The sequence below is a fragment of the Alosa alosa genome, chromosome 18 (genome assembly GCF_017589495.1).
Source record: "Alosa alosa isolate M-15738 ecotype Scorff River chromosome 18, AALO_Geno_1.1, whole genome shotgun sequence".
Lineage (NCBI taxonomy): Eukaryota > Metazoa > Chordata > Actinopteri > Clupeiformes > Clupeidae > Alosa > Alosa alosa.
The window spans coordinates 7,301,530-7,314,029 of NC_063206.1; the positions used below are offsets into that span (position 1 = coordinate 7,301,530).

At 43.9% G+C, this 12,500-nt stretch overlaps 1 protein-coding gene across 6 annotated transcripts in view; it reads right to left on the minus strand.

Moving 5' to 3' along the window:
- The window catches only part of ank3a (ankyrin 3a), a 109,765-nt gene that overhangs the window by 44,588 nt on the left and 52,677 nt on the right, over positions 1-12,500 (minus strand). For 5 of the 6 annotated variants that reach the window (XM_048269324.1, XM_048269323.1, XM_048269321.1 and 2 more), the window contains exons 1-8: positions 11,119-11,236; positions 10,575-10,673; positions 9,718-9,816; positions 9,268-9,366; positions 8,704-8,799; positions 7,501-7,573; positions 6,564-6,623; positions 2,057-2,180 (exon numbers count right to left, since the gene is read on the minus strand). In XM_048269324.1, the coding sequence (XP_048125281.1) occupies positions 2,057-2,180; positions 6,564-6,623; positions 7,501-7,573; positions 8,704-8,799; positions 9,268-9,366; positions 9,718-9,816; positions 10,575-10,673; positions 11,119-11,130 (662 nt within the window). In that variant the 5' untranslated portion in view covers positions 11,131-11,236. Of the gene's footprint in view, positions 1-2,056; positions 2,181-6,563; positions 6,624-7,500; positions 7,574-8,703; positions 8,800-9,267; positions 9,367-9,717; positions 9,817-10,574; positions 10,674-11,118; positions 11,317-11,569; positions 11,669-12,500 lie in introns of those variants that run through there. The other variant, XM_048269326.1, reaches the window with a different exon arrangement.

The following is a 12,500-nucleotide window of genomic DNA, read 5'->3' on the forward strand; positions in this document are numbered from 1 at the left end:
CAGAAAAACAAATCGTTGCCCAATATCAACGGGAAAGTCCCCAAACAAAAAACACTGCTCACACTGCTCCAACTGGCTTGCGTATCACCAGCTAAACTGTCTACTTAAGGCTCAGCTTGAGTTGTGCCCTGATGGAACACGCCTTTTGTTCTGAGTAGCCCTAAGACACATTTTAGTAAATATTTGATTAATTCAGTCCTGAGTCAATTATGTTGATCCAACTCAGTTCTAAAAGAACTCTTCCCTATATTCAACAAAACACAGATTCAATTAAATCTACCTCTAGTAGCCTGAAGTAATGATGCCGAAAATGCTTCTTTATTCCTGTTATGCAGTTAAACACAAATCTTCACTGGTTCCTCTTCTTACAAAAACTTTGAGTTCATATTTCAACAAACAAAAGTGTCCACTACACTCCAAAAGTACTCAAAAGCATTTGGCTGTTTGCTACATTAACTATGACCCATTGGTGGTGCCATCTTCAGCACCCTCGTCTCTGAAAGTGTGTAATGGTCAGTGGTGTGTGAACGTGGCCTCACGCCATGAGTGCGGAACACACCAGCAGCCGTCTCCCCTGTCACACACCTGACTGCCTGGCTCTCAACAGGTCCCACACACACACACACACACACACATCCAGTACAGTATACAGTATAGTACACACACATACATACACGCACACAAACTCCCCAGTGCCTATACAAACATTCAGTCTTCATAAACAGTGGAAAAACACACACACACACACACACACACACACACACACACACACACACACACACACACACTCACAGACACACACAAACACACACACACACACTCACACACACACACAGCAAACTGACTGACTGAAAGGACCTCTTCAGTGACCCTGATGTAGCCTTTTAATGTTGTTGTTTCAGTTCAGCCATGCATCGGCTGCCTGTCACCCACCAAACAATCGCCAGCCAATCAGGCTTCAGAGAGCCACACAATGCGTCGCTAGCGAACTGATGTGCTTTCACTTCACCATGCCAGCTTCTCCTTTACCGCCCGCCCTCCACACTATCCATCTCTCCACGCGCCCTTTATGCCCACAGGGCGAGCAGCCGCGGACCACAAAGCCATCGGAACCAGATTGTGGAACAGTCAAACAAGTCTGAGTAGATTCATTATGCTGAGTGTCACCAAAAAGTACACAACGCCAGAGGAAGCCCATGCTGCCTGCTGCACCACACAGAACAACAGCAGACCAACAAATGCATCAAAACAAGCACATGACATTTTGTTGAGGTACCAATGCAACTGTGCATATAGCCATTCAGCTGGTGCAGCAACACATAAACACTCAATGAGCCAGCACCTAGTCACACAGCTTTACTCAGTCCTATCTATTAGAATAAATGATTTCATTTCATGTGAATACACATTTCATGTGAAGACGTGATGGCGTCCATTAGCATTGTAAAGTACTGTAACTGTTTCTGTTCTTTTCCTGCCTAGATACTACAGAAATCTATAGCTACAATCTGTTGTGGCACAATATCTCCTTTATAATATCTCTTTCAAACAAACAAATACATATGAGAGGCAGAAGCAGATATTGCTTCAATCCTGCACTAGGCTTTTTGTTAACATTATTGTTCATTAAATCATCTTAGTGTGGCCTGCTAAAGTGACTAGGGACAGCTTCGAAAATGTCAAGGAAAGTATACAATATTATATATATATATATATATATATATATATATATATATATAATATATTAGGATTTAAAATATTTTGTAGGGATGTCTCCCTTTCTGTAGTGAAATATAATAATTCTAAGATGGCAAGTTTGTGTAAACATAATTGCAACATCATTAAAACATAATCATAAAAGTTAGAACGTTTTCTACGACATGCCTATATATAGCCCAGACACTGACAGTGATGCTGTTCATTCTGTCTGGGATGAAACAAAGAAACATTTGTCTGCTCGTGGTCTCTGCGGGTTCTGTATTGTACACCGCACAAACTCTCCCGAAATCATCCGGAAGTCACGAACAGCAATGTAAAGAGATGCGCGTGGACTTACCTGGCGGACCGCGCTCCGATGCTGAAGCCCATGTAGCCCTCCTGTGGTAAGGAATCATCCCCCAGCTCCCGCAGGTCCTGCGGCCGGAGATACTTATCCGTGTCTCCGGTCATCGCATCCTCACCTGCGTACAAGACATGGGAGGCGTTAAAGCGGCGGACAATTAGAGCACCATCTTTCTGCAGCAGTCAGTTCTACTTGCTACCTTCCACCACCTCCCTCACACACACACACACACACACACACACACACACACACACACAAAACCACCACCCCAGTAGAACTGACGCTGGTCCAAGTTCGTAACCAGATGCCTTCTATAATTAATTTGTGTAATTTAATACTCAGTGCGAGGTTTTGGTTTTCTCTTGTCCAAGGGCACCTCTGCCAGTTTGGGTGATGTCTGTGCTCCCAGTGGACCCGTCTCCAACTACTACACACATACAGTAGGCTAACACCTGGCCCAACTGGTCGGTATGCTCTGGTGCTGCATCAATACGGCACTGCGCTTGATTCCATGCGCGGAAATGAAGTTTCCCGACTACATTGCTATGCAACTCATGGGGATCCACGTCAAAGCGTTGAAAACTTGTAAAGGGACAAAACTTTAAATGCGACAAATACGCGTAGGCCCATGATTTGTTGCTGACTAACTAATATCTCAAAATATACCAAGTGTCCAACATAAGGTTATCTTAAATAAGCTATGGTGTTTATTGACTTAAATTATGCATGAGTAAATGACAAGTGACTAGCCTACTTTACAAGCTTAAATGTAGAGAAAATCATAAACATAGACTTAAAGCAAAAAGGAGTGCGCATATCAAAATGAAAACATAATATCGAAGCACATCAACATGCCTTCGGCACCAGCCTCTCTCTCTCTCTCTCTCTCTCTCTCCACCGATTCCTGCAACTCTGTTCCACTCTGCAGCCCCTCCCCCCGGTTCTCTGCTCCGACCGCTGCCGCACTCTCCCTGTTTCCACCGAATAACCGGTACAGTGATCCCCGTTTTTTTTACGTCTCTGTTGCTTCCGACGCAGCACCCTCATAAAACTATTCCACCATAGCCTACGTCATACATAGCCAGGTAAGCGACTGACCTAACAAGCAATGTCGTAGCCAGCGGTGTTAGCCGAATTGGTTTTGTCTCAGCACCATCACCAGCCGCATAATGTTTAAATACCAGTCGCGTCTTGTCCCAACACCATACCGCTTTGTACAGCAAACAGTTCAGCGGCTACAAAAACACCGCAGTATTCCATTATAAGCATTGAGTCCTCACCATAGTAGTGAATCATTGTGTGTCTCTCTTACAAAGAAGTGCTGCCATCCCCGTATCGGCTTCCAGTGAAATATGTCTGCTTTTATTCGCCTGCTTGTTTAACGTTAATCCAGTAACCGTCGGTCAGCGAAATGAGTTTAATTCCACGGAAGCAATTCCGAGCGGTCATGAGAATAATGACACACTGGCACAGAGGTCTCTCCGTCTGCTGCCCAGGCTGTGCCGCTCTGTACGTCTCCTGTCCGCTGCAACGAGAGAAAGCCGGCGCGTTTTTTCCCCTCCAAACCAAGCTGCTCTGAAAAACTTCACATGGTGCAGAACTCTGCAGGTCCCGAGGCGAAAGTAAAAACAGCAGGAGCCAGGAGAGAATTGAGAGGGAGAGACTGCCTCCAGTCAACTGTCTTTGTCAAGATCCCCTTCTCTCAGTCTCACACACTCCTGTGGAAGTGGTGGCTCGTTTCTGTTTGTGTGTGTGTGTGTAAGCCTATGTGTGTGTGGTGGTGGTGTGTGTGTGTGTGTGTGTGTGGGGTGATAAGAACGCTTTTAATTTCTTATCTGTGTGAACCCTGGTGACTCAAGCCTTCACGGTTCACTCTGACTGTCCATAAATCTTCGTCTAATGAGTATTTGGATGGGAAAAGTCGCTATGGGAAAGTAAGTGAATTTACTGACTCAAGCATCTATGTCTAGGCTTAGAAGTGAGGAGGGTCATTGTTTGTGTGTGTGTGTGTGTGTGTGTAATGTTGTTCTTAGAGAAAAGAATGCTCAGGCAAACTCAGATTATGAAAACAAAAACATGTTGTCTTCATAAGCAAATAAAACTGCTCTGTTGCCATCCCAACAATACAAATCCATGCCAGGACAAACACACACATTATTGCATGTCTTCCGCCCATGTCTGAGCGTAAACTAAAAAGGAAGCAGAATAAGCATTAGCGCTATAGCACAACACCCCTCAGCTCTACGAGGGCACACTGCAGCACAGCCTGGTCAAAATCTTAAGTGGATTAAATTTGTTTGGGTGTGTGTTGCCCAAGATCTCATTCATTGCATTCATAAACCAAATATAGTGCCACTGCTGCAGCACAAGGAACAGTGGCAGTCATAATTCATCCAGCCGTCACACAAACATTCGATGAAATTCAGAGGAAGTCCCTACTCCTGCTGCTTTATCAGACCACCAGTGCTGAGGTGAGCAGGTCAGACTAGAAGACTACCAGATGCAGCAGGGGAGTCTGGAACATTCTAAGTGACAGCGCTGAATTCCCCAGTCCTGCTCCCTTATTTTTTTTATTTTTTTTGTGTTATTGTTTTATTATTTGTCCTTTATTTTACCAAGTAAGTCCCATTGAGATCTAAAATCTCTTTTCCAAGGGAGCGTTTATTAGACCACCAGCGTTGACCTGAGCAAGTCAGACTAGTAGACTTCCATACTAATGGAGCCAGAGCTCTGGTATTCTTCAAGCTGCCTTCATGGACATGGATGCAAGTTGGAAGCACTTGCTGAAGACTGACAGAGGCCAAGGAGTGTAAATACCAATACTTCTATCATACTGCATGCACTCTCTACCAGCTGTCCTGTATGGATTTAAACTCTTGGTAGGACTTCCACCGCATCATTCAGAAGAGAAGTGACATGGAACGGTGAGCTTTTTTACCAGATCTACTTCATAGGTGTCCCGATATTAATAGCCACCAGTATTTCTTGTCTCCACAGGATAACTTATAATAATGTCCTACCAACTCAATGTAATGTTTTGTTACTAAATAGATAGATAGATAGATAGATAGATAGATAGATAGATAGATAGATACTTTATTCATCCCGAAGAAAATTTTAGGCATCCAGTAGCTTATACAACCATAACACAACAAACACACATACATACATATTACATATATAAAAAGCACTCATGTAAAATGTAAAAATTAAAGAGTATGGAGTGATTACAAATGTCTTGTATGGACGCTAAAATTATACTAAAAAATAAAAAAAAATGGTACTAAAATTATATTAATCCAAGCCTACCTTGAGACCATGCCTTGTGATTCATATGAAACTATCAAGCATTCGAGTAATGTGAAACGGAACCCAAACCATTTGCTTAGACTTAGTCTTTGTCATACATTCGAATATTACATGAATGACTTGTGTGAGACGTTAATGGGTCAGCTGATTCTGCTGTCTCCAAAATGTATTTTCAAGAAGAAATCCCTACTATACTCTCCTTCAAACAGGTGTATGCCTTCAAAGATTACAGCACAGGTAACCTCAACCCCCTGCCTGTCTCTCAGTTGCTGTTTCCATGGAGACGTAAGCTTTGTCAGATGACACACATGAATAATGTAAGACCCAGTGTGCTGTTAGGACACAGCACAGCAACAGGTGAATGCAGGACTGCACTTAAAATGGCTGCTGCTGTTTCTGACTAGACATAACCGATAGTTTGCTATACAGTGAGAGGGCAGCAAAAGGCCTTTGCAAAACACACACCTCTGTCTCAAACAGTGTTCACAGGTGAGTTACATGCTTCAGGTATAGTGGCATAATATGACTATGTATAGTAATAAAATAATGTATAATATGTTTGCCTTGGTACTGTATATACCACAGGTATAGGGGTATAATGTACCTATGTATAGTAATAAAATAATGTATAGTATGCCTCAGGTATAGTGGTGTAATGTATATGAAGTACTTAGAATGAACTACACAGATACAGAATGTCTCAAGAGTGGGCCTGCTTATCTGTGTGCCAACGAAAGACCCGTTAGGGCCAAAGAAATATTATGACCCACATTTAAAACCTTCACTAACTGCTATCAACTCAATTCATCCAAATAAGAGGCAATCACACTCTCCAGGGAGTATATATTTATTTGCAAGTGTGTGTGTGTACATGTGTGTACTGCAGGCCTTCGTGTATGTGTGTGTGTGTGTGTGTGGGGGGGTATTGTACACATGTGTGTATGTGTGTGTGTGTGCGTACGTGTGTGCCTGTCTCATTGTATTAGACACTATACACTAAAACACACACACAGCAAAGCAGGCAACGTGAAGCCAGCACTAGTGCTAATGCTAATACTAGGTTAGTCCTCTACAAAAACAAGCTAGCTCAAACAAAAACCAGGGGTTGGCATGAACAAACCCCGCTGAGGGAAAGCAGCACTAATAGATAATGGCTAATAGCAGACACACATGAAGGAACCAGGACAAATACCTTCTTCCCCACCAGATTGACTGTCTTCACTGGCAACATCTCGCTGACTGGCTCTATGCACTGTGTAGTATGAACACACATACACACATATACACACACAGCAGAGTCGTGATGATGAGAGCACTAGTCACCTGACACACATTCACCAATTACAATGGACATAGACCAGGAAGACCATGGCATGCAGCTGGGTTCTAGACTTTGAGCTAAGGAAGGAAATTTACTGCCAATCAACTGGAGTTTGTTTTGAAACTAGCAGCTATCTACACTGAATCTGATACTGATGGCTTACAGTATCTCTAGGCTGTGTCTCAAAACAGCCTACTTCCATCAGTACACTGCTAGTGCATTGAGCACTTACTTCTGTAGTGCCCACTTTTCAATGGTTAGATTTGCCCCAAAAGGAACACTTACATGATGTTAAAAGACTTACTGGAAGTGGCGCCAGTTTAGTGTGAGTAGTGTCCATTGTGCCACACTGAACCTTTTGACCATTATTAGGGCAGCCATGGCCTACTTGGTTAGCGCTTAGGACTTGTAACCAGAGGGTTGCCGGTTCGAACCCCGACCGGTAGGCCACGGCTGAAGTGCCCTTGAGCAAGGCACCTAACCCCTCACTGTTCCCCGAGCGCCGCTGTTGTTGCAGGCAGCTCTCTGCGCCGGGATTAGTGTGTGCTTCACCTCACTGTGTGTGCAGTGTGTTTCACTAATTCACGGATTGGGATAAATGCAGAGACCAAATTTCCCTCAGGGGATCAAAAGAGTATATATACTTATACTTATACTCATCCGGGTACTTAAGTGCACTGAGTTTTTGCGTTATCTGCACTATATACTTAAACTAAGTATTTGAAGTGTGCAAGTAGGCGGTTTGAGACACAGCCTCTCTTTCAGGGATGGGTAACCACACAATGTGGTTAGTGATTGACTGACTCACCCTCATCGTCTGACATGTCGAGAAACTCGTTCATGGTCTCCGGGACGTTTATTTTGTGTTTCTCTGTCGCAGCCTGTAAGGAGTCAGAGATGACATAAATATATCTGTAACATGTTGATAACGTCTGACATCATTTTAAAAATAAAAATTAAAAAATGAAGCAAAACACAGGGCTGAGAGCGCATGTCTGCTGGGTGTCTAACTGAAAGCCAAAAACCTGTTTCAAAGGTTTGTATTAACCATGATGTCAATGACAGAAGACTTAACCAGTGCACAAACAAAGAGGCAGTAGTTTTCAGTTATGTCAACTCTTTCTGAACGAGATAAAAGGAGGTTGAGCCACTGAACGAGGCCTGTTCATGGGGAAAATATTGAGGTATTTAAGACAGCTCCAGCTGAAAGCGTTGATAACACTGTTATACAATAGTAACAAGTTACTATTCCCCCATAGCACACACAGAGCATAGATACAGCTCAATTAACATACCTTCCCCATCTTCTGGAGGATAGACGATAGCTAGCTTTACATAAAATGGAGGTTGTGGTAGCGTACATTAGTGCCTGAGGAGCTGGGCTAGCAAGCAGCAGCTAGAAAAATGGAGGGTTTAATTCCCTGTTGCCCTGAGCAACGCACTTGACCCTGAGTTGCCCTGAGGAAACTGGCCTTGGTAAGACTGTACGTACAGTATGCAAGTTGCTCTGTGTCAGCCAAAATGAAAATGAAAATCATCCATAATTGTGCGGTAAAGAGTAAAACCTATTTAGCAAAAGTCTACCACTGTCAAGCATAATATGGTAAGTTTCAGTCATCCAGAGGCCATGCCTAAAGCTGTGTTTTGCCTCTGATAAAGCCACTGATCTGGGGCCAGTAGACAGCAGCAGCTCTAATAGCTCTAATGCTGCGGCTGTGACACGCTTATCAAAACCTGACATGCAAATCCGGTTATTATGGGTGTCCCTGGACATCCGAACTGAGGAATTTATAGCCCTGCTGGGTGTGTGTGAGAGAGACAGAGAGATTGAGAGAGTGCAACAGTATCTCTCTCTCCCTATTTATGCTTAGATGAACTTTGAGCCATAGACGTGTGAGGAAAAAGACAAGTATTGCCACTCCTTATGGTAATGGTTTGTAGTACAAAGTGTGAGTGTGTGTTTTGGTGTGTGTGTGTCTGTTAAATAATAACAGGATACACATTATCTTACCACATTGCAGAGGTTGTCATCAGTCACTCCTCTTAGTGTGTCTACCACAGAGATGTATCCTAGCCTTCGGGCAATGGACAGGGGTGTGTTCCCATTCTACACACACACACACACACACACACACACACACACACACACACACACACACACACAGAGAGAGAGAAAATAACAAAGATGAAATGTCACACCACACATCCTATCTGTTTCTTTATCACTGACACTCTAGTGAAATCTCTTTTCCATTCACAGTGTATACTTGAAGCAATGACCCCAAGGGCCTCTCACAGTTCTCTTCAAAGCCCTTTCACTAGCTATCTTATATAATTCATATTCAGGTTCATTTTTAATAGAGTTTCAGCATATTCTATGCCAGATCTGGGACCTTGCTAAGTAAAGTAATGAAAAAATAAAATTAATTGGATTGGAGGCACAAATCACGTTGTGTGAATGAATGCATGTATGGATGAATGCTTGAAGGCTCGCAAATGAATGAGTGTCTCTCGGTGACAGAGTGTGCGCCTCTGCTGATGTCAGCATATTTTCCCAGCATGCCTCAGTACGCACCAGAGTGAGCTGATTGGCTGACGCTCCGTACTGCAGCAGCAAATTAATGATGTGGGTGTGGCCTTGCTGGGCTGCCTGGTGAAGAGGGGTGTACCCGTTCTACAGAGGAAGACGGAGGGAGGGAGAGAGAGAGAGAGAGGGAGGAAGACAGAGATATGGGGGGAGAAAGAGAAGAAGAAAGGGAGAGAGACAGAGAGAGAGGAGGAGATAGAGAGAGAGGAAGAGAGAGAGAGAGAGAAGTAGACAGGGAGAGAGAGAGATCAAATGACAAAAAGAAAGATTTTGCATTTTAAAAACATCAAGTCAAATACATATTCTATATAAGCAATCTGGGGGGAGAGAGAGAGACAGAGAGGGAGTAAGAGGGAAAGGAGGAGGAGGAGAGGAGGAGAGGCGGAGGTAGAGAGAGAGGGGAATCCTGATTGATTTTGGTAGTGGACCAATGCTTACCTTCGTTTTGGCATTGACTTTAGCACGGTTTTCCAACAGGAAGTTGGCCATCTTCTGGTTGCCATAGTGACAAGCCACATGCAATGGAGTGTAATCCATCTAGGTGAGGAGACACAGAGAAGCAGAGAGCAAGTTTTAACACTCATCTATTGATCCAGTATTCAAATCTCACATTACTGCTCCCTTTAGTGAACAGATGATGCAGGAGAACATCCCATAGATGCACATGTACTACACCCTTAGATTAAGAAATGCAACACAAACCAAACCAATCCACAATGTCAAAAACGCCTACACTGTTTTGTCCAGTTATACACTGAGGTTAGTATGCAAACCAGCTAGCGCTGGGCCAAGCCGGGTCTCTTGCGACGTGCATCTTGTAATAGGCATGGGGCTGCATTCAAGACTCAGATCCTACAGAATTCCACCTTTTGCCCCCAGCTCCTTTAAAGGAACACATGTAAAAAGTGGGTTAGCCCGCTTTTAGCTATAGGCTAGCTTCAAGGTCTAACCCACTTGCTGGGGGTTGTGCTAAGCTATAGGCTAATGGTGTCAGTTATTGTAGGCACAGAAAAGAGAAATATAGCCTATCTATCTATATCACATCATCAAATGTGAAAAAGAATTTCCCTAAGGGGACAACTAATAAACTAACTAACTAACTAACTAACTATTCTTTTATCTAATTCTGGGGTAGACAGCAATCTAATCAAATAAGAAATAAGCTTCCCAAAATGTTGGTGTGTTCCTTTAAGCTAAAAGAACTCTAGAGGGTTGTTAAAAGTACTCCATAGTGTTACTAAAAGAACTCCTCAGTGTTATACTAAAAGAACTCCAGTGTTGCTTGAACATCTCACCTTCGTCCGCACGTCAGCCTCGGCTCCATGGTTGAGCAGCACCTCGGCCACACCCACCTGGTCTTCCTGAGCAGCCAAGTGCAGTGGTGTCAGTCCACTCTGCAACACACACACACACACACACAAACACACAAACATACATCAGATCAAAGTTATCTCATTATTATTAGTTGTAGTTGGACTCTGACCCTACATACATATATCACGCAAACATACACACACTGATACACTCATCTCTTCTCTCTCTCTCTCTCTCGCTCTCTCTGTCTGTCACATACATACACACACATACACGCACACACACACACAATTGCACACATACGTTATTGCCCATGTTGACATTGACACTCTTGCTGAGCTGGAGCAGGCATGCCATTCTCACTCTCTCTCTCTTTCTCTCTCTCTCTCTCTCTCTCTCTCTCTCTCTCTCTCTATCTTTCTCTCTATCTCATCTCTCTATCTATCTTGTCTCTCTCTATCTTCTCTCTCTCTCTCTATCTTCTCTCTGTCTCTCTCTCTGTCACGCACACCTGCACACACACACCTTATTGCCCATGTTGACGTTGGCGCTCTTGCTGAGCAGGAGTGAGAGCAGGTCGACGCTGCCCTCCTGTGCTGCCAGGTGGAGGGGGCTGATGCCCTGCTTGGTGCAGGCGTTGGTGTCCGCGCCGTACTCCAGTAGCGTGGTGCCGATGTCCAGCTGGCCCTTCTTAGCCGCAATGTGCAGCGGCGTGTAGCCGTTCTACGTGAGGGGAAGAGGAGGAGGAGGAGGAGAGAGAGAAGAAAGGGAGAGAGAAGAATAGGGAGAATGAGAAAAAGAAAGGGAGAGAGAGAGGCGGAGGAAGAGGAAGAGAGGGGGGATAGAGGGAAAGAGAGGAAGATGAAGACAGAGAGAGAGGGAAAGATGTGTGTGTGTATGTTTATATATTTGTGTGTTTGTGTGAGTGACTGTTTACGTGTGTGTTTGTTCTTCCTGTATGTGTGTGTGTTAGTACCTTTGCGGCGGCATGTGGAGAAGCTCCTTGGTCCAGTAAAAGCAGAGCCACCCTCTGATTATCATAGTGAGCCGCCACATGCAACGGAGTTAGCCCAGTCTGTTTCACACACACACACACACACACACACACACACACACACACACACACACACACACACACACACACACACACAAACACACACACATACACACACGGCACACAAACACACACACACACCGCCACCCGAACACACACACACACCGGCACCCAAACACACACACACCGGCACGAAACACACACACACACACACACACACATGCACAAAAAGGGTTAGTATCAGAAGAAAACCCAAACACAAGCATGCCAGATGCTGGACACAGGAAACCATGTGCTTTTAATCTCATTAATGTATTATGCAATGTATTCACAATACATAGATGACTGTCACCGCAAGATCTATAAATATGTAATATATACAGTATATACAGGGGAAAAAAAAAACAGTTGTATGTGCCAGACCTGTGTGAAATTAGTTCTGCTTATATTAGTTGACATAAAGTAGTGAAGTGGGAAAAGGTATAAGAATAGGTCACAGAAAGAGGAGAGTTAATATTCACTGTCTGGATTAGAAGTGTTTATCCCACAAATGACTCCAGCAATCAAAATTCACTCTGGTTTTGAGTTGAGATTCACTCTGTTAGCTGAAATGCTAAAAATCAGCTGTGCTCACAGGCAAACATGAAACCCCATGGGCCATAGCCACACCCTCCCTCACAGGCAAACATGAAACCCCATGGGCCATAGCCACACCCTCCCTTGGGTATGCAAGTGAGTATGTGTTTGGGAGTGTGTGCAGCTTTATGCATGAGTGCATGGTACATTGGCTTGTCTCCAAGTGTGTGTGTATTTGTGTGTGTGCGTGTGTGTGAATGAGTTATGAGACCTGATC